The sequence below is a fragment of the Parathielavia appendiculata genome (assembly GCF_033297405.1).
Source record: "Parathielavia appendiculata strain CBS 731.68 unplaced genomic scaffold N657scaffold_12, whole genome shotgun sequence".
NCBI lineage: Eukaryota > Fungi > Ascomycota > Sordariomycetes > Sordariales > Chaetomiaceae > Parathielavia > Parathielavia appendiculata.
Window position 1 is genome coordinate 651,584 of NW_026944231.1, and position 16,069 is coordinate 667,652.

At 57.0% G+C, this 16,069-nt stretch overlaps 8 protein-coding genes across 8 annotated transcripts; 4 read left to right on the plus strand and 4 right to left on the minus strand.

Moving 5' to 3' along the window:
• Positions 1 to 973: 973 nt before the first annotated feature.
• Positions 974 to 3,546, minus strand: N657DRAFT_127805 (uncharacterized protein). The gene is made up of 3 exons (XM_062785847.1): positions 2,979 to 3,546; positions 1,582 to 2,925; positions 974 to 1,528 (listed from the first exon to the last, which is right to left on the minus strand). Exons 1-3 carry the CDS (start codon positions 3,284 to 3,286, stop codon positions 1,225 to 1,227), a joined length of 1,956 nt encoding a protein of 651 aa, XP_062645162.1. The 5' UTR covers positions 3,287 to 3,546; the 3' UTR covers positions 974 to 1,224.
• Positions 3,547 to 3,626: 80 nt separating this feature from the next.
• On the plus strand, positions 3,627 to 4,986 carry N657DRAFT_127847 (Brix-domain-containing protein). Its single transcript, XM_062785848.1, has 2 exons — positions 3,627 to 3,775; positions 3,827 to 4,986. Exons 1-2 carry the CDS (start codon positions 3,770 to 3,772, stop codon positions 4,769 to 4,771), a joined length of 951 nt encoding a protein of 316 aa, XP_062645163.1. The 5' UTR covers positions 3,627 to 3,769; the 3' UTR covers positions 4,772 to 4,986.
• Positions 4,987 to 5,302: 316 nt separating this feature from the next.
• Positions 5,303 to 5,907, plus strand: N657DRAFT_648216 (uncharacterized protein). Its single transcript, XM_062793479.1, has one exon. It carries the CDS (start codon positions 5,477 to 5,479, stop codon positions 5,654 to 5,656), a length of 180 nt encoding a protein of 59 aa, XP_062645164.1. The 5' UTR covers positions 5,303 to 5,476; the 3' UTR covers positions 5,657 to 5,907.
• A 142-nt stretch (positions 5,908 to 6,049) lies between these two features.
• On the plus strand, positions 6,050 to 6,472 carry N657DRAFT_648218 (uncharacterized protein). The gene has a single exon (XM_062793480.1). The coding sequence runs from the start codon at positions 6,141 to 6,143 to the stop codon at positions 6,411 to 6,413; it is 273 nt and encodes a 90-aa protein (XP_062645165.1). The 5' UTR covers positions 6,050 to 6,140; the 3' UTR covers positions 6,414 to 6,472.
• A 376-nt stretch (positions 6,473 to 6,848) lies between these two features.
• On the plus strand, positions 6,849 to 8,571 carry N657DRAFT_601489 (t-SNARE; the record flags this gene model as incomplete). Its single annotated transcript, XM_062790105.1, has 3 exons — positions 6,849 to 6,920; positions 7,041 to 7,670; positions 7,774 to 8,571. 3 exons carry the CDS (start codon positions 6,849 to 6,851, stop codon positions 8,143 to 8,145), a joined length of 1,074 nt encoding a protein of 357 aa, XP_062645166.1. The 3' UTR covers positions 8,146 to 8,571.
• A 546-nt stretch (positions 8,572 to 9,117) lies between these two features.
• On the minus strand, positions 9,118 to 11,541 carry N657DRAFT_623785 (mitochondrial precursor protein). Its single transcript, XM_062790698.1, has 4 exons — positions 11,173 to 11,541; positions 10,115 to 11,093; positions 9,588 to 10,061; positions 9,118 to 9,517 (listed from the first exon to the last, which is right to left on the minus strand). The coding sequence occupies exons 1-4, from the start codon at positions 11,359 to 11,361 to the stop codon at positions 9,279 to 9,281; spliced, it is 1,881 nt and encodes a 626-aa protein (XP_062645167.1). The 5' UTR covers positions 11,362 to 11,541; the 3' UTR covers positions 9,118 to 9,278.
• Positions 11,542 to 11,696: 155 nt separating this feature from the next.
• Positions 11,697 to 12,754, minus strand: N657DRAFT_648222 (class I glutamine amidotransferase-like protein). Its single transcript, XM_062793481.1, has 3 exons — positions 12,000 to 12,754; positions 11,971 to 11,973; positions 11,697 to 11,923 (listed from the first exon to the last, which is right to left on the minus strand). The coding sequence occupies exons 1-3, from the start codon at positions 12,591 to 12,593 to the stop codon at positions 11,747 to 11,749; spliced, it is 774 nt and encodes a 257-aa protein (XP_062645168.1). The 5' UTR covers positions 12,594 to 12,754; the 3' UTR covers positions 11,697 to 11,746.
• Positions 12,755 to 13,255: 501 nt separating this feature from the next.
• N657DRAFT_648223 (uncharacterized protein) lies at positions 13,256 to 15,955 on the minus strand. Its single transcript, XM_062793482.1, has one exon. It carries the CDS (start codon positions 15,839 to 15,841, stop codon positions 13,379 to 13,381), a length of 2,463 nt encoding a protein of 820 aa, XP_062645169.1. The 5' UTR covers positions 15,842 to 15,955; the 3' UTR covers positions 13,256 to 13,378.
• Between the last annotated feature and the right edge of the window lie 114 nt (positions 15,956 to 16,069).

Here is a 16,069-nt window from a genome sequence, read left to right on the forward strand (position 1 = left end):
TTCTCATCATCATCAAACCGCCGGCCGTATCCATTGCCAGCTCCCATTCGGCCGCCGCTCTCGACGTACTGCTTCAGCCGATCGCTCTGACTGTACGACGTCGGACGGGCCGAAGCAATCGTCTCGCTCAAGCCGGCGCCGAGACTGGCTCCTCCCTGGCCGACACCCTTGCCGCCAATGACGCTGGCGCTGGCGTCGGTGAGCTCGCTGTTGGCGACGCTCTCGCCCGCAATGCTCTCGGCGCCGCGGCCGCGGCCCTTGGCGCCAGGGCGGCCGACCGCACCCATGCCCGGCAGGCCCGGCCACTGATCGGGATGGAAGTTGGAAAACATGTGAGGATACGCCGAGCTCAGTCCGGCGCCGCCCAACGCGGAGCTGTGGATGGACGACACATCGTCTGGGATGAACGAGACCATCGAACCCGTCTCGTAGTCCCTGCCCGGGCCGCCCATGCCGCCATACCGGCCGTTGGGATAGCCGCCAGCGACGTGCTGAGTTTGCTGATGGTATCTGGGAGGGCGGAAGGCCGTCTTGGGTGGCTTGAATTGCAGGAGCGACGTCTGCAGATTCGTGAGCGGGCCTTCGACCAGGCACTTGCGGTCCTTGAAATGGACAAGAAGATGATGCCACAGCTCGTGCTTGGACAGAACCTTGGGGTTGCCGATGATGACCAGCCCGTACTTGGCCCGAGTCAGCGCGACGTTGAGACGCCGAGGATCTGACAGGAAACCAATGCCCTGGTTATCGTTGGAGCGAACGCAAGACAAGACGATGAAATCCTTCTCACGGCCCTGGAAAGCGTCCACAGACGCGACCTCGACTTCCTTGTAGTCCTCCTTTTTGAACGTGCCCGTGTTCTGCATTGTGCTCACAATGTAGCTGCGCTGGCCTTCGTACGGGGTGATGACGCCGATGGCGCTGGGCTTCACACCCGCCTTGAAGAAGCGCGTAACAACCTTCTCAACGTTGGCAGCCTCGGCGCGGTTGAGGTAAGACGTGCCGGACGCCGAGATTTCTTCATTGCCATTGTTCGACCAGAACATCATGGGCATCTCGGCAACAGGCCACGGGAAGTCGACATCCTTCCTGAGACGCTCGGTAACCGTGACACCGTTCTGCAAGGAGCCGTCATAGAACATGTTGGACGGGAACTCGGAGAGGCAGGGATGCATACGATACTGCACGTTCAGCCGAATCGGGGTCAAGCCGAGCTTGACCAGCCGCTCAAACAGCGACTGGTTCAAACCTGCCTTGGCTGCCTTCTTGTTCATGATAACCGGGCCAAGCTGCTTGTGGTCTCCGACCAGCACCACCTGCTTGGCTCCAAGAACCAGAGGAATCATGCACTCTGGTTCGGCAGATTGCGTCGACTCGTCGATCAGAACGTTCCGGAACTTCATCTTTGAGAGCCTCGGGTCGCCGGCGCCAACACAGGTGCAGCACACGACATCTGCATTGTTGAGAATCTCGCGCTCGGCTGCCCGCGTCAGCTGCTTGAATTTCTTTTCGTCCTGCGAAGAAAGTTCGCCTGCCTTGGCCTTCAGCGTGGCGTATTTGCCGAGTTCCGAGTTGGGGTCGTACATTCTGACCTGCTCGTGAAGTGACAACTTTTTGACAGAAGACTCCACATCCTCGCGCGACTTGGCAGTCAAGCGAACGACCTTGAGCTTGGTTTGGTGAATCCGCTCGCAGAGCTGATCCACGGCGACGTTGGATGGAGCGCAAACTAGGACTTGGCTGTTATTCATCTTGGCCAGATGGTAGATGATTGTGGCCGAGGTGACCGTCTTTCCGGTGCCCGGGGGTCCTTGAATCAGGCTGAGAGGCGTTGACAGTACCGTCTTGATGGCCGTGATCTGGCTGTGGTTCAGCTCCGGCAGGCCCGGGACATTGAACTTCTTAGGCATCGGCGTCTTCATCGGGGCAACCGCAACTTCGTGACCCAGAAGTTTGTGGAAGATGTAGCCCGAGACGCTCATTTCGTCAACGGCAAACGTCTTCATGGCGAACTGCATCCGGTCGTATGACGTGGCTTTCCAAACGTAGTCGGCCGAGAAATTGGTAGTAACATCGGTCGGCACCAGTTTGTCGTTGCCTGACTTGCGCAGCTCGAGCGTGACTTCGTCGGACTGGTTGTTGGGAATCTTGATGACATAGCCCACGCCTTCCCACGCCGGGCGGAGATCGCCCTTGTACTTCAGCCTCATCTCGTCGCCCACTGCCAGCTTCACATCACCCGATTCAATCTTAGGGAGAATGAAGCTTGCCGTGTGCTTATTGTTGAGCTGGACATCCCACCGCACCTGGAGGTTGTCCTCTCCCTGCGCTTCTTTGAGCTTCTTGTCGTAGTCTGACTCCATCTTGACAAGCGGGCCAAAAATGTTCTGGTAGTGATATGGGTCGTCGTACTTCAGCAGCACGGGAAGGGGTTCGTCATCCACGCCGGCGGTCTTCTCAAGGTCGGCCACGGTGGCGCCGGGACTCTCCTTCCACATCTCCTCAAGCTTTACAATCATTGGGGGCGTGAGGTGCCGTGCGCGAAGCTGCTCGGCGTCGGTGGGCGGCTGGACGAGCCAGTTCAAAAAGGAGCGGTCTTCGATGAGAGGTTGCCATCTCGAAATGTCCCAGCTCATATCCTTGGTCGAGGTGCTCGAGGCACAGGGCTGTCGGCAGAGGAGAACCACGACCGTATCAGACTTGGCGGGAATAAAGCCGAGCATGAAGACGTTCTTGGTTCCGCAATTGTAACACTCGAGAATCGTGTCGCCCAGGGATGACTGTGGGTGGAGTTGGACCTCCTTGTGCCGAGCGCGAACGAGGTGGTTAACGATGTGCGAGGAGCTCGAGTTGCCGCGAGAGCTGCAGAACCACTTGTTGCAAGCAAGGCACTTCACAACGCTTGCCGGAGAGTGGATGCCGCAGTACCTATCAGGGTCAGTCAGCAAACCGCCACCATGGCGCTGCATGGGGTTACTTACGCGCAGGCGTGGGCGGGAAGCTCCTTCTCCTCCTCCGGAGCATTCAGCTTCAGATCCTTCATGCCATCAACGGGAACGCTGGCGAGACTCTCATCGTCGTCGTCAAAGACCTCAATCTCGTTGTCGTCGTCATCTTGGCGGCGGCGCGCGTTACCGAGACCGGTGCGAGCACCGCGTCCCCCATAAGCGCCGTAGAGCACGCTCTCGTCCGGGTCGATGTTGGACAGCTCGTCGGAGCCACCGGCCTTGATAGCGGAAGCAGAATCGGAAACGAGGTGGTTTCCGAGGTGGGTGAAAGCGCCCTCCATCTCAGAGGAGCAGAGAAGCGCGACAGATTGAATTTGGGTGTCAGTGCCGCTGCGGCCGGCTTGGTGTTCTAAGAGGTTTTGGGCAAGTTGAGCGAAAAAAATGTCACATCATCGCTGGCAAAATATGAAGCGGCCGCAAGCCCCTGGTTCCGTGGCTGCGTTTTTCTGGCCGTTGTTGTCGATTCGGTGAATCAGCACTTGTTTCAGTCCTCTGTGGGGTTTTGCGATTCGCTTTTGAAGATGATTCCCGGCCACGAAAGGAAAGTGGCGGAGAAGTGGCATGTGGGTGGGAAAAGCCGGCCAAGTGTCTGTGCTCCGAACTTTTCAGCGGGCCGGCAGCCCCACAACTTGGCGCTCAGGTCCCCTGTCTCTCTCAGGCTCGTGGGGATTTTTTTACATCTATCTTCGACATTCTGATGAGAGCTGGACGATATCCTTCGGTGCATATTAGGCGCATTTCTCAGCAGAAACCGAGTGAAAAACATGATTGTAAGCGCTGCTGCGCCACGCTCTTGATGATTTACTGATTGCTTTCTGTAGCGCAAACAAGCCCGCCAGAGGAGGGATTACCTCTACCGCCGAGCACTCCTGTTGCGCGATGCCGAAGTTGCGGAAAAGCGGGCGAAGCTAAGGGCTGCCCTGGCCTCAGGAAAGCCGTTGGATTCAGAGATTGCAAACGACAAGCAACTACGAAAGGACTACGACTACGATGTGTCTCGGGATGTCGCTGGCGACGACTGGCTCGACATCGATGACGAATACTCAGAGCTGTCGGGCGTTGTAGGTATGTGCTATCGGGCTGGCTCAGGAGGCCATACTACAAAAGTTGTTAACTTTGTTACAGACCCGAGGGTGCTAGTAACGACATCACGAGACCCAAGTTCTAGGTTAATGTCTTTCTCCAAGGAGATACGACTCCTCTTCCCAACCGGTATTCGGCTCAACCGTGGGAATCTCGTCCTTCCGGAATTGGTACGTTCCGCACAGAGCGAGCGTCTCAGCGATATTGTTCTCCTGCACGAACACCGCGGAACACCGACAGCCATCACCATCAGCCACTTCCCTCACGGCCCGACCCTGATGGCCTCGCTACACAACGTGGTCCTACGAGCCGACATCCCTCGGTCGATAAAGGGAACGGTCAGCGAGAGTTACCCGCATCTAATTTTTGAAAATTTCAAGACGCCACTCGGCCTTCGGGTCGTCAAGATTCTGAAACACCTCTGGCCACCGCGGGACCCGACGGCCAGTAAAACGGCCGGCAATCGGGTCATCACATTCGTGAATCAGGACGACTGCATCGAAGTGAGACACCATGTTTATGTCAGGACAAGCTACAACTCGGTGGAGCTGAGCGAGGTTGGGCCGCGATTCACCATGAGGCCGTTCTCCATCACCATGGGCACCCTGGAGAACAAGGATGCGGACGTGGAGTGGCACCTCACGCAGTACACACGGACGAGCAGGAAAAAGAACTATTTCTGATGCTCAATCACGGGGCGCTGTCATCAAAATTGACATCAGCGTTGCTGGCCGCAGTATGCGCCGCATCTCGGCTGTCTAGGTCCGAGCTTCCGAATAAGGTGCTACTCTCGGTTACATGATTCGGAAGAAAATGCAGGCGGGGGAATGCCGGCGATGCTCAAATACACGACCGTCTAAACAGACCGGCGGTGGGCGGGTCGATGGCGGTCCAGTACGGGAGTTGTCAGTTCCAGCTAGGCTAAAGCTCAAGCACGTACCGGTGGTTGGTCTGTGGTACACGACGAGAGATCACAGGATGGAAAGCGAAACCATGCTCCCGTCTTGCCTTGAAGTGTATGACACGGCCGAGTTGGACTAAGTTCGAGCCCAATTGGTTCTTGAGTCTCGTCTCATGGTTCAGTTGCCAAGAAACCAGCGTACGAGTTGATAATGCGGTCTTGCGTCCAGATGCAGAAATTTGAAATACAGTCGCGAAACATCACTGCTGGATACGCCCTCCCAAATCCCCTCCAGCTTCTCATCACAGTACCGCAATTCAGTCACCAGCACAGCTTTCCATCCGCCATTATGTCGGCCAAACCTTTGTCGGGTACGATTATTTAATGATTTGAATGAAGAATTAATCTGTATGCATTTGCTGAGTCCTAAACTAGAAACCTTCATTGGGCCACCGATGAAGATTTCCTGAGAGAGGCCTTTCTCAGTATGGCCAAGTCTCTGACTGTGTACGTTGAGCTTCCTCTACATTGGATAACGGATGCTGATATCAAGCAGAGTGTAATGGGGGACCGAAAGACTGGTCGGAACCGCGGATTCGGATTTGTCACGTTCACCGATTTGACGGAAGCCGCACAAACGATTCAGGACATGGATGAGCGGGAGTAACTCTTCTCTACGTTGAAATACATCACTTTGGTCAACGGTTCTGACTATATTGTGTGTTGATTCAAGATGGATGGAAAGCGGATTACGGTCAAACATGCCAATGACGGTCCTAGTGGTGGTGGCGGCTGCTGAAACCCTTCGACGTTCCGTATTGTGCAACTTGTCCGAGATAAGAGCTTCTACGTAGGCTATGATTTGTGGTACTCAAAAGTGACAAACGTGTGTGCTTAGTGAGGTTGGCCACTACATCTATCGGATACCTTATAAGGTGCTTAACTCTAGCAACACATTTGGAAACATGGAACAAATTAATTCAGGCATTTCTGATTACAAGATAATACCAACACGACCGAAGACCTCAACAACCAATTGGGCTCGCATTTAGGCCGACTCGGGCGATGTTATACAATTCTAGGCACGACCGGAGCAAGTGAGAGTCTCGTCTCATGGTCTAGCTGCCAAGAAGCCGGCGTATGAGGTGACAATGAGACTCGCGTCAAAGTTCAGGACTTCCGTTACGAAACCTGCATGGAGTGGTTGGATCCGACGCAAGCCAAGGCTGAGGGAACGAGGCGTGTGGAGGCGAAACAAAGAGTGGAGACACGCAGATCCCTCCTCTTCAGCCTCGCTGGGTGACGCCATGCAAGTTCCTCAGCTGTTCGTGATCAACAAGACCGAGCGTATTACGTGTGTATGTGTGTATGGAGTACTGTGTGTGTGGGCTAAAGAAATAAGTATCCATGGAAAGCTGAAATGACGATTTCATACAAGATCTCACTTATGGGCTGGCAGGCACTTGTGCTCTCTGCAGGTTCTCGCCTTGTTGGCTATGTTTGGCCAACCTGGAAAGGATCAAAGGCAAATGCACCAGGGCCAAGTTCTTCATCTGATTCTGGAGGAGGTTTTTAGTGCCATGAATTGCGGAGAAAAGCTGCAACTTGAACTGCGGGGCCTAGATTCCGCACTAACAAAGTCCCCTGCCCAGCCACGGGGCGAAGCAGTTGCAGCAAGGTAATCTCCCAAAGGGTCGGTCATTCGCGCACCTTGACCAACGTTGTTTCCTCATTGTCGGACAAGAGTCAGCTACCGAAGGCATTTCTATCTCAAGCGAAGCTAAACGGCTCTACAACCGCAGATTGAATAGCTGCAGCGGCAGCTCTTAATCAACAGAGGACGGTTCAATTGAGCAGCCATGTCCTACAACCCCTACAATCAGGGGCCCGGCGCTGAGGCCGGCTACGGCTACGGCCACGGTCAAGTGAGTGTTTCCCGGATCGCACTGGATTAACGACGGTGCGGTCGATTGATTCTGGCCGTCGGCATCATGCGACGGCTTCCATAAACTGCAACTGGGCTCAGACGACTAACGCAGTCGATACGACAGGAACAGCATGAGATGCAACCATACGGACAGCAGTCGTACGGCTCGCCCTACCAGTCTCAATCTCATGGCGCCCCTCAGCAGTCTTACGGCTCGCCTTATCAGCAGCAGTACGGATCATCGCATCCTCAAGAACAGCAGTATGGGTCTGGGCACCCGCAACAAGAGCAGCAGCAGAGTCGCACCGTGCTCTCGCAGACCGACTTCCTGCAGCGCGTGTCGGCCGTGCGCCAGGATATCCAGGGCCTGACGACGAATATCAAGAACATTGCGACGCTGCACCAGCTGGCGCTGGCGAGCAACGACAACAACGCGCAGAGGCAGCTGGACGAGCTGGTGGCGGCGACGCAGCTCCGCAACACGTCGATCCGCAGCCAAATCCAGCAGCTCAAGGCCGACACGGAGCGCACTCAGGACGGCAGCTTCAACCTCAAGAAGCGGCAGTTCGAGAGCCTCAACAACGACTTCAAGGACACCATCCAGCGCTTTCTCGAGGAGGAGCAGCAATACAAGCAGCGGTACCGCGAGCAGATTGCCCGGCAGTACCGCATCGTGAACCCGGAAGCCACCGAGGAGCAAGTGCAGCAGGCCGCCGACGCGGATTGGGGTGATGAAGGCATTTTCCAAACTGCGGTACGTTTCTCTCTACCGCCCTACTTTACCCCCCCCCACCCCGGGCCGCCCTCCACTGTATCTCCCAATAAAAAACATTAACAATCTCGCCTTTTTTTTTTAGCTGCGCACCAACCGAACAGGCCAAGCGTCCGCCGTCCTAGGCGCCGTCCGGGCCCGGCACAACGACATGCTCAAGATCGAGCGGTCCATCACGGAGCTGCTGGACCTGCTCCAGATCCTCAACGAGCAGATCGTGCAGCAGGGTGCCGTCGTCCAGGACGTCGCCGACAAGGCCGAGGAGACGACGGGCCACCTGGGGCAGGCCAACGTGCAGATTGAGAAGGGCGTCGAGCACGCCCGCCGCGCACGCAAGCTCAAGTGGTGGTGCCTGGGCGTCTGCGTGCTCATCTGCATCGTCATTGCGCTCGGTGTCGGGCTGGGCGTCGCGCTGACGAACAAGAACTCCGGGGGAGGTAATAACAATAATGCTTAGAAGGTGGAAGTGAGGTAGGGGTCTGATCATTATTATGTCTGGGTGTTTGGTGCGGTGGTTGTTGGGAGCTCAGTAGGACGGGCGCGTTATCTGGTTCTGATGTGGGCGGCACTTCGGCTGTGGTCGTGGAGGTCACGGTAGTTGCAGCGGAGATGGGCGTGACCATCAACTCAGCTCAACGGCCGGTTGCCGGTTTGGAAGGCAGGTCTGATGGGGTATAGTCGATGGTTGATCGGGTCCTGTTGGTTTCCTTGCGTCGTATTCCCTTCATGATTCGTATGATTAGGATGAGCGAAAGTGCTGGCAGTTCCAACACAGGTGGGGCATGCGTCAGTTACCTGCCTGCTCTGTTTATCATAATTGGGTATATTCATCTTAGAGGCTGGGGTTCGACGATAGTTAGAGTGGCAGGCATGGTTCACGTCCACCCAAGTATCTGCCGGTAGTTGTATGAGACTAGAGAACATATGTATTGTTGACATTGAGTTTGATCCCCCTTCGTCAATCTTTGAACAACTTGGCGGGTATACATGATTGGTTTGTGGAGCAGGAGAGGATAAGAGGAGCTTTGGATCGTTGGCATTGACAGGGTGGAAGTGCTTTCCGGCCCACGTTTGGTGTTCAGTGTCAGTTTGCAACCTAGATATACTCTACAATCACCTCCATGACGCCCAAATCCAACCAAGTACATCTGAGGGAAGTATTATTAGCTAGAAGTACGGCATGTACAATACAGCGCCTAGGAGCCCCAGTCTCTCTCAGTTCAGGTAACCTGCGCAAACCATGATGATAAACCCCCCTCTTGCCATAAAGAGTCCATATGTTCTGTGGTGTATGCCAGCCCACCACCCCTTCACCAAACGAAGGGCGATAGCCAGCCGCCCCAACCTTCTTTTGCTCATCGTACAAGGAAAACCGTTCCCTCGGCCTTTGGCGGACAGACAAAACAAACAAAAAAAAAAAAAAAACTCAAGACCCCGTTGCTGCCCACATCTTTACCAACAGGTATCTCTTTCTGCCGTTATCGTTTTTTATAAACTTCCAACAACCGGCCCGTCCCCAACCATTCCCATGGCAAGACTCATCGGACGGCTGGGAGGCGTGATTTATTAACCCAGACACATGTTGAGCTTTTACCGCATCATCCCCTGGCCGCCCATACCCTGCAGCTTGCTTGCCAGCTTGGGGTACTTCTCCTGGACCTGGATCTGGGTCCGGGTCGCCTCGGCATAGGAGAGAGCATTGACCAGCTCGCCCTCGGTGCGGGCGAGCTCGGCGGCGCGCTCAAAGTACTTGAGCGCGTCGGTCACCTTGCCCTGCTGCAGGAGCAGCTGGGCCATGGTGGCGACGGCGATGTCGCATTCGGGGTCGACTATTGTTCATGCGTTAGAGTGGCTGAAGACAAAGTAGAGGGGCACTAGGGATAAAGTTTTGTAACTTACTGATAAGGGCCTTCTCGCAGAGCTTCTCGGCCTCAGAGAAGTCCTGCTTCCATTGGAACAGGGCAAGTGCCTTGTTGATGAGCGGCAGCACGTTCATGCATGTGGGCTTGGTCTCGCGCTCGAGCTCGATGGCCGTGTCGAACTTCTCGATGGCCTCGTGGTACTTGCCCTGGTCGAGGAGTAGCTCGCCGTAGTAGTTGTAAACGTCGGGCGTCTTCTCAAAGTTCTTGATGCACCGCCGGAAGGTGGCCATGGAGGAGGCAATGGAGCCCATCTTGTACTGCGTCACGCCGAGCTGGATGTGGGAAAAGATGAAGTCGCGGTCGAGGTCGATCGACTTCTGGTAGTCCTTTTGCGCCTCGGCGAACTCGCCCTTGATGAAGTGCAGCTGCGCACGGTGGTAGTAGATGTCGGGATCCTCGGCATTCTTGGACAGGGCTGCTGCGAAATCCTCTTCGGCCTTTTCAGGGTTACCTAAGGAAACGTCAGTCACGAAAGATCGCGACACAAGGACCAGTCAGGCTCACCAAGCTCCAGGTTCATGCTCGCCCGCTTGATGTAGCTCTGCGTCATGGCCGGATCGAGCTCAATGCTCTTGGAAAGATCGGCCAGGGCCTCCTCATGCTTGCCCTTGAGGCACCGGAAGGTGCCACGAAGGTTATAAGCGTACGCCTCGTGCTCGCCGAGATCGCCCAGCTCCAAAGCCTTATCGAAAGCCTCGGCAGACTCCTCGTAACCCGGTCCGGTCTTGCTCTCCAATGCCTTCAAGCCCTTCTGCAGCTGACCTTTGCCGGTCTCCTCCGACAGCTCGACTGAATCCTCCAGGCCGACGGGTCGGGACTTGGTGCGGAAGCTCTGCAGGTAGTTCCCGACAAAGGTAGAGCTCGGAAGCTTGGATGGCTTGGTCTCGAGGATCTCCTTGGCCTTCGTCTCGGCGAATTTCTTGAGCAGACGCTCGACGGCCTGCGCGCTCTGTTCGTTCCTGAACCCGTCGATGATGCAGCTCGCGGTGAAGTCGAGGAGCGCCTCACTGTACTTGCCCAGGTGGTCGTAGGCATTGGCACGGCGGTTGAGCGCTTTGATGTACTCTGGGTCGAGGCTGATGGCGGCGGTGGTGTCCTCGACGACCTTGTCCCATTGGCTCAGCGCATTATAGCAGGCGGCCCTGTTGGAGTAGTAAACGGGATCCGGCTTGCAGAGAATAGCCTTGGAGTAGAGCCCAATGGCCTTCTCAAAGTCCTTGGCCCCATAAGCCTTGTTGCCGGCCTCTTTCAGCTTCTGTGCATACTCCTTGCGCTGCTGCTCGGTGAGAGTCTGGACTGTGTTCTCGTCGATCTCAGGCAGCTCGTCGGCGGACTCGACAGCGGCAGCCTTGGCTGCTGCAGGAGCGGGTGCCTCGGCCTCTTTTGCGGGCGCGGACGCCTTCTGAGCTTCTGCTTCCCTCTCGGCTTGCTTCCGTTTCCGCCTCTCCTTCTTGCTGAGTTTGGGTTGTGTGTCTTTGGGTTCCTATTCGGGCACCAAGCTTTAGCATAGGAAATCCTGAGAAGGCAGGAGTCGCGTGCTGGGCGACCGAGAGAGAGCTCACCTGGCTGCTGCTGCTGCGGACATAGTAGACAGCACCGGCGGTTGTGACGACAACGGCCACGCCGGCAATGGTGTAGACGACGGCCTTGTGCTCAGAGACCCATGTCGAGATGCGATCCCACAGCGACGAGTCGGCCGGTATTGGCGCCGAAGGGGTCCCCGTGGGACCTGTGGGAATGAGGGGGGCCATCACTGTACGGAGTTCCTGAGGGGACAGTCGAAAATCGAATCAAATCTAGCAACGAGGAACAATACAAACTGCCCGCTCTGTAGTAGCCAACTAATCGGGAGATGCTGCGAAGTGACTCGGTGTTACGTCAATTCGATGATGCAGGTGCGCATCAAAAGCTTGCAGGCTCGCGTGCGAGGTGCTTCTAGTCGGAGCTTGGAACAAAAATTCGGCGCATTCGGACGCGCCCAATTGCGTCGCTGCAGTGGGTCTTTTGTGGATTCGCCGGTACGGATACTGCCCGCACACCCGGCCCTTGCCTGGCTTGGCGGGTTCTGGTTGCACAAGATGGTTGGGTTAGGAAGACCATTTCATTGAAAAACCAACCACTGTCTTGCTACTCCATCTATATGCATCTCGACAAAGGAAATCTCGACAAGAAAACCATGCCATCCGCCTCAGAGTGTCTCAAATACCTCAACCACGGCGCGGGCAGTCGAAGTTGCACTCGCCGGGTTCTGACCGCTGACCAGACGGCCATCAACAACGTGGAAGTCGTCCCAAATGCCAGGAGCGCGCTTGTCTAAAAGAGACGAGTTCGTCAGCATACTTTCAATCGGTATTGTACGTATGGTGAGTGCTGGACAAAAAGGCTTACATGTTGCTCCCAGCTTCTCAGCAAGCTCCTCCACCATGGGGCTATTCCACGCCCTCAACTCGGCCATAATACCCATGGTGACCTCGGCCTCGGTCGTGAAGCCGGTGATGGCCTTGCCTTTGATCAAGGGCTCGTTGGTCGCAAGGTCGACCACGCCATGGAAGATAGCCGGGCCGTGGCAGACCGATGACACCACGCCGCCGTTGGCCCAGACCTGGGACGCGATCCGCTGCAGGTTGGTTGCGGTCGGGTAATCGATCAGGGCCGCGTGGCCGGCCGAGGCGTAGAAGACGCCGTACCGGGCGCCGTCGACGTCGGCGGCGCGCGGCATGTTGTCGAGCTTCTTGCGGAAGTCGCTGTTGGTGTCGTTCCAGATGGTCAGGTCCTCGCCGCTGAGAAAGTCAGGCTGCTGCGACAGCCAGTCGGGCGTGTAGCTGCCCGTCTCGGAGGCGAGGTCGACCTCGAAGCCAGCGGCGGTGAGCACCTTGAACGGGTGTAGGGCTTCGCTGATGAAGAGGCCGGTGGTCTCTTTGCCCTGGAAGAGGGTGGCCTGGGCCGAGGTGACGGCGATGAGAGCGCGACGAGGGGGAGACATTGCTTCGATTGTGAGTGGTGGTGTGATGGAAGTGGTCGTGGTGTTGGTTGAGATGGTTGTAGTACTGGACCGAGAGGGTGCAAGATTGATATAAGAACTGAGAGACTGTTGATGGTGTTTCTGACTGGTAATTGTCTTGTGGATGCTGGCTTGTGTCGATTGGAAGAGTGCTGAGAGTGTTGTAGTGGTTGATATGCTGATGCTGATGAGAAGAAGTGTGAGATGGATGAAGGAGAGGAAGGCCGCATATATACTCGAGACCCGTGCTTTGCAAGTCTCATACATCTCAACGCCTCACTCAATCCTTGACGGCCAGCTCCGGCCCTACAGACCAACTCCGGCTCATCATGCCGGTATTGAGCGTCAGATGAAGGGCGCCGTCAAGTTTAGTGTATCATGGACGGAGTCGCCCGGTACTGTGCTCCGTACCTGGACCCGTCCGGGTCGCCCCACCCGCTGCGCAGGAGAAGCTCCTGTTGGCTCCAGAGCATCCCAGACTTAAACCTAAAGAGGTATATTGCTATAAACACGGAATCCTCCGATTGGCCATAACCTACTCGCAGGGCGGATCTTCATCCTTTGGCTGGAGTTCTCCTTGAGTACGACTTCAACTTCGCCCAGGAATCTCTTCAAATCTTTTTTTTTTTTTTAAAAAAAAAAAATCCACCATCATGCGCTACACACAAGCTCGCCCAAGGCAAAGCCTACATCCCACAACAGTAAAGATAGGGTAAGCGCAGGGTGAAGTTAACATTGACTCACTCTGCTTCCTATCGACTACCTACCTACCCAAGAACATACTGTTCAAGTACCACCGGAAACTGGCTTTCCATACCCGGCCACAGCGAGTCGAGATTGCTCCATTCATCGACAGCAAAGGCCATGTTGAACACGTCCTGCATCGAGGCCGAGTTCAGCTCATCCGCGCTCAACGCACCCCCCCACGTCTTGGACACGGCCGACGTATCTGGCTGTATCTCGGAACCGCCATTCCCCAGCATCATCATCATCATCGTGGTGTTCGCCGACGACGACGGCATCATGGTCTGACCGCCACCACCACCCACCATCACCTCCCCAAAACCGCCGGCCTCCTGCTGCTGCTGCTGGTGCTGGACCTGCCTCAAAAAATCGACCTTGGCCCCCAAGTCCCGCATGATCCTGGCCGCGCTGGAGGCCACCGCGAAGCTGTCGCTGAAAATGTCAAAGACGGCCACGGACAGGTCAATGGCCTTCCTCGCCTCCTCCTCAGCAGCAGCAGCAGCAGTGGTAGCTCCGCCGCCGCCGTGGTGGGCCAGTTGCGAGAGCACGAACCCCACGAGCGTCAGCGCTGCATTCCACTGCAGCTGGAAGGCCTCGTGCCAGCCGGCCAGGATGGCCGTCGTCGAGAGGACCTGGTGTGTGATGCGCGTTACCGTCGTGGCGTGCCGGGCGCACTTTGTCGCGGCATCCTTTGCGGCGGCGGCGGCGGCTGCGGCTGTGACTGTGGAGGATGAGGGGTAGGAGGTGGTGGGCGAACTGCCAAAGGAGATGAAGGGGCGGTAGAGGTTTGCCGATAGGTGATGGTACATGAGCTCCAGGAGGAGACGTTGCCGCTGCAGCCAGACGGGCGCGAACTGCTCGATGTCCAGGGCCGAGCCATCCGTGGAGAGGGGCGCGCCGTTGTTTTGTCTCTTTGTGAGTAGCGCGACGGGGACGCCCGCGGCCCAGTCGTCCAGGCCCTTCATGTAAGGGCGGATGAACTCTGCGTGACTCGCCAGGGCCGGTGGGTCATCCCATATGGTCAGGCCGTCGTCGACGTTAGGGGTCCTGTCGTAGAAGGCGGTGTGCACCGTCCGGGCTGCTTGGAACAGCTTCGACTGCTGCAGGTTGAAGCTCAGCCAGGTGACGTTGTCGCCCAGCGGGGCGAAGTTAGAGCCCGATTGCAGCGCCGCCTCGAGATGGTCGCCCGGCAGGGAAGGCGTGGCAGCGGAGAGGTGCGGCAGCAGGAACGGGCGCCCGAGCTTCATGCCGATCTTGCTGTCCAAGACGTACAGCGCCCACCACAGCCGCTTGCGCATCTCCCTCTCCCGCTGGGGCATGGTCGGCGGAGGGTCCAGGTGGAGGCCGAGCATATAGGCCGCGCGCACCGCGAGGCCGCACGCGCTGTCGGCCATGTTCTGGAAGGAACCGCAGCACAGGTAGATGCAGCACAGGAGATGGCACTGCAGCGTCGACACGGTCGGGCTCTCGAGCTCGCGGGCCAGCAGGGTCTGGGAGCGCCGATAGTGCCAGCGGCCGGCAATGGCGGCATCGTGGTCGTTGTCCACAAAGACTTGCTGCTGCTTGACGGCGGGCAACATGGACATGCCGTACTGCATGCACATAGCGACTACAATGTCGACGAGTGCCGATGGCTTGCGGGTGTTGCCGGATGCTGTCCAGAGCGACCTGTAATGCTCCTTGAAGCCGGTCTCGTCGAGGATGGGGAACAGTGAGGTGTGGTAGGACTGCCAGAACAGGTCCAGGAAATACTCTTCTTGGGTGGGACTCAGGTACGTTGCCTTGGGGACGGGGTCTTGTGCGAATCCCGAGGGATGATTAATACCATGGAACGAGGGTTCCTCCTCCTCAGGAGTTGCGGTGGGCTCATCGAGACGTCGACTGGATGAGTCGAGCAGCATGTGGTCTGCCGAGTGCGGCTGTTGGAGCGTGCCACCCAGGAAGGCGTTGATGCGGCCGATGAAGTAGAACAGCGAGGACGGTCCGTACCAGGTCTTGTTCTTGGACCGCGCCGTGCTCATGCGGATGCCTCCCCAGGCGTTGATGCGCGACGGATCCCCGTATTCGGAACCGACAACACTCAGCTCCGGCGGGGACAGGGCCGCAAGGTAACGGCTGGGGTCGCTGTGGGGTGTAACTTCGCGGGTGGCGCGTTCCTGCTTGAGCTCCAACTCCAGCTCCTGGATCTTCAGCCGCAGACGGTCAATCTCGCGCTGGGCGAGGGGCAGCGAGGCGGCCTTCATGATCTCATTGCTGCACTCGCCGCCCCTCTGGGCGCAGTTGGAGCACGGGTAGTGGTTGTCGCACTTGACGCGATGCTTCCGGCACCAGTCGCAGGCCCGGACCACTTGGCTGCGCTTCTTCTGCCGGGCCCGCTGGGGCGGCTGTGCCCCGGGAGTTACTGCTTGAGACCCGGAGGACCCCGGCTTGGCAGCAGCGTCCGACTCGGATGCGCCGGCACCCGAGTTGCTGAAAGCGGCCGACATGGTGACGATTGATTGTCTTGGCCGATATGGGTTGAGGTGTCCTGGCTGGAGAGGAGACGAGATTTCCCGACTCGACGGCAATAAGTGTCGGAGTGAGCTAGCTGGAATCGTGCGTAGGGGCGCAACTTGAATCCTTCCCGCCCTGCGGTCAGGTCGCTGCGGGGCAACATTTCAAAAGCTTTGGATGTTCAATGCCACAACAATCCAAGTTGGAAGCAGGTAACATGT

Bases quoted from the DNA above. Each gene is read 5' to 3' on its own strand.
- N657DRAFT_127805 (XM_062785847.1), bottom strand. From the start codon at position 3,286: ATGGAGGGCGCTTTCACCCACCTCGGAAACCACCTCGTTTCCGATTCT. The intron at 2,926-2,978 runs GTAAGTAACCCC...TGACCCTGATAG, and splicing joins CTTCCCGCCCACGCCTGCGC to GTACTGCGGCATCCACTCTC. The intron at 1,529-1,581 runs GTACGACCCCAA...AGGCCAAGGCAG, and splicing joins CTTCACGAGCAGGTCAGAAT to GCGAACTTTCTTCGCAGGAC.
- N657DRAFT_648216 (XM_062793479.1), top strand. From the start codon at position 5,477: ATGGCCAAGTCTCTGACTGTGTACGTTGAGCTTCCTCTACATTGGATA.
- N657DRAFT_648218 (XM_062793480.1), top strand. From the start codon at position 6,141: ATGAGACTCGCGTCAAAGTTCAGGACTTCCGTTACGAAACCTGCATGG.
- N657DRAFT_623785 (XM_062790698.1), bottom strand. From the start codon at position 11,361: ATGGCCCCCCTCATTCCCACAGGTCCCACGGGGACCCCTTCGGCGCCA. The intron at 10,062-10,114 runs GTGAGCCTGACT...ACGTTTCCTTAG, and splicing joins GAGCATGAACCTGGAGCTTG to GTAACCCTGAAAAGGCCGAA. The intron at 9,518-9,587 runs GTAAGTTACAAA...CATGAACAATAG, and splicing joins CTGCGAGAAGGCCCTTATCA to TCGACCCCGAATGCGACATC.
- N657DRAFT_648222 (XM_062793481.1), bottom strand. From the start codon at position 12,593: ATGTCTCCCCCTCGTCGCGCTCTCATCGCCGTCACCTCGGCCCAGGCC.
- N657DRAFT_648223 (XM_062793482.1), bottom strand. From the start codon at position 15,841: ATGTCGGCCGCTTTCAGCAACTCGGGTGCCGGCGCATCCGAGTCGGAC.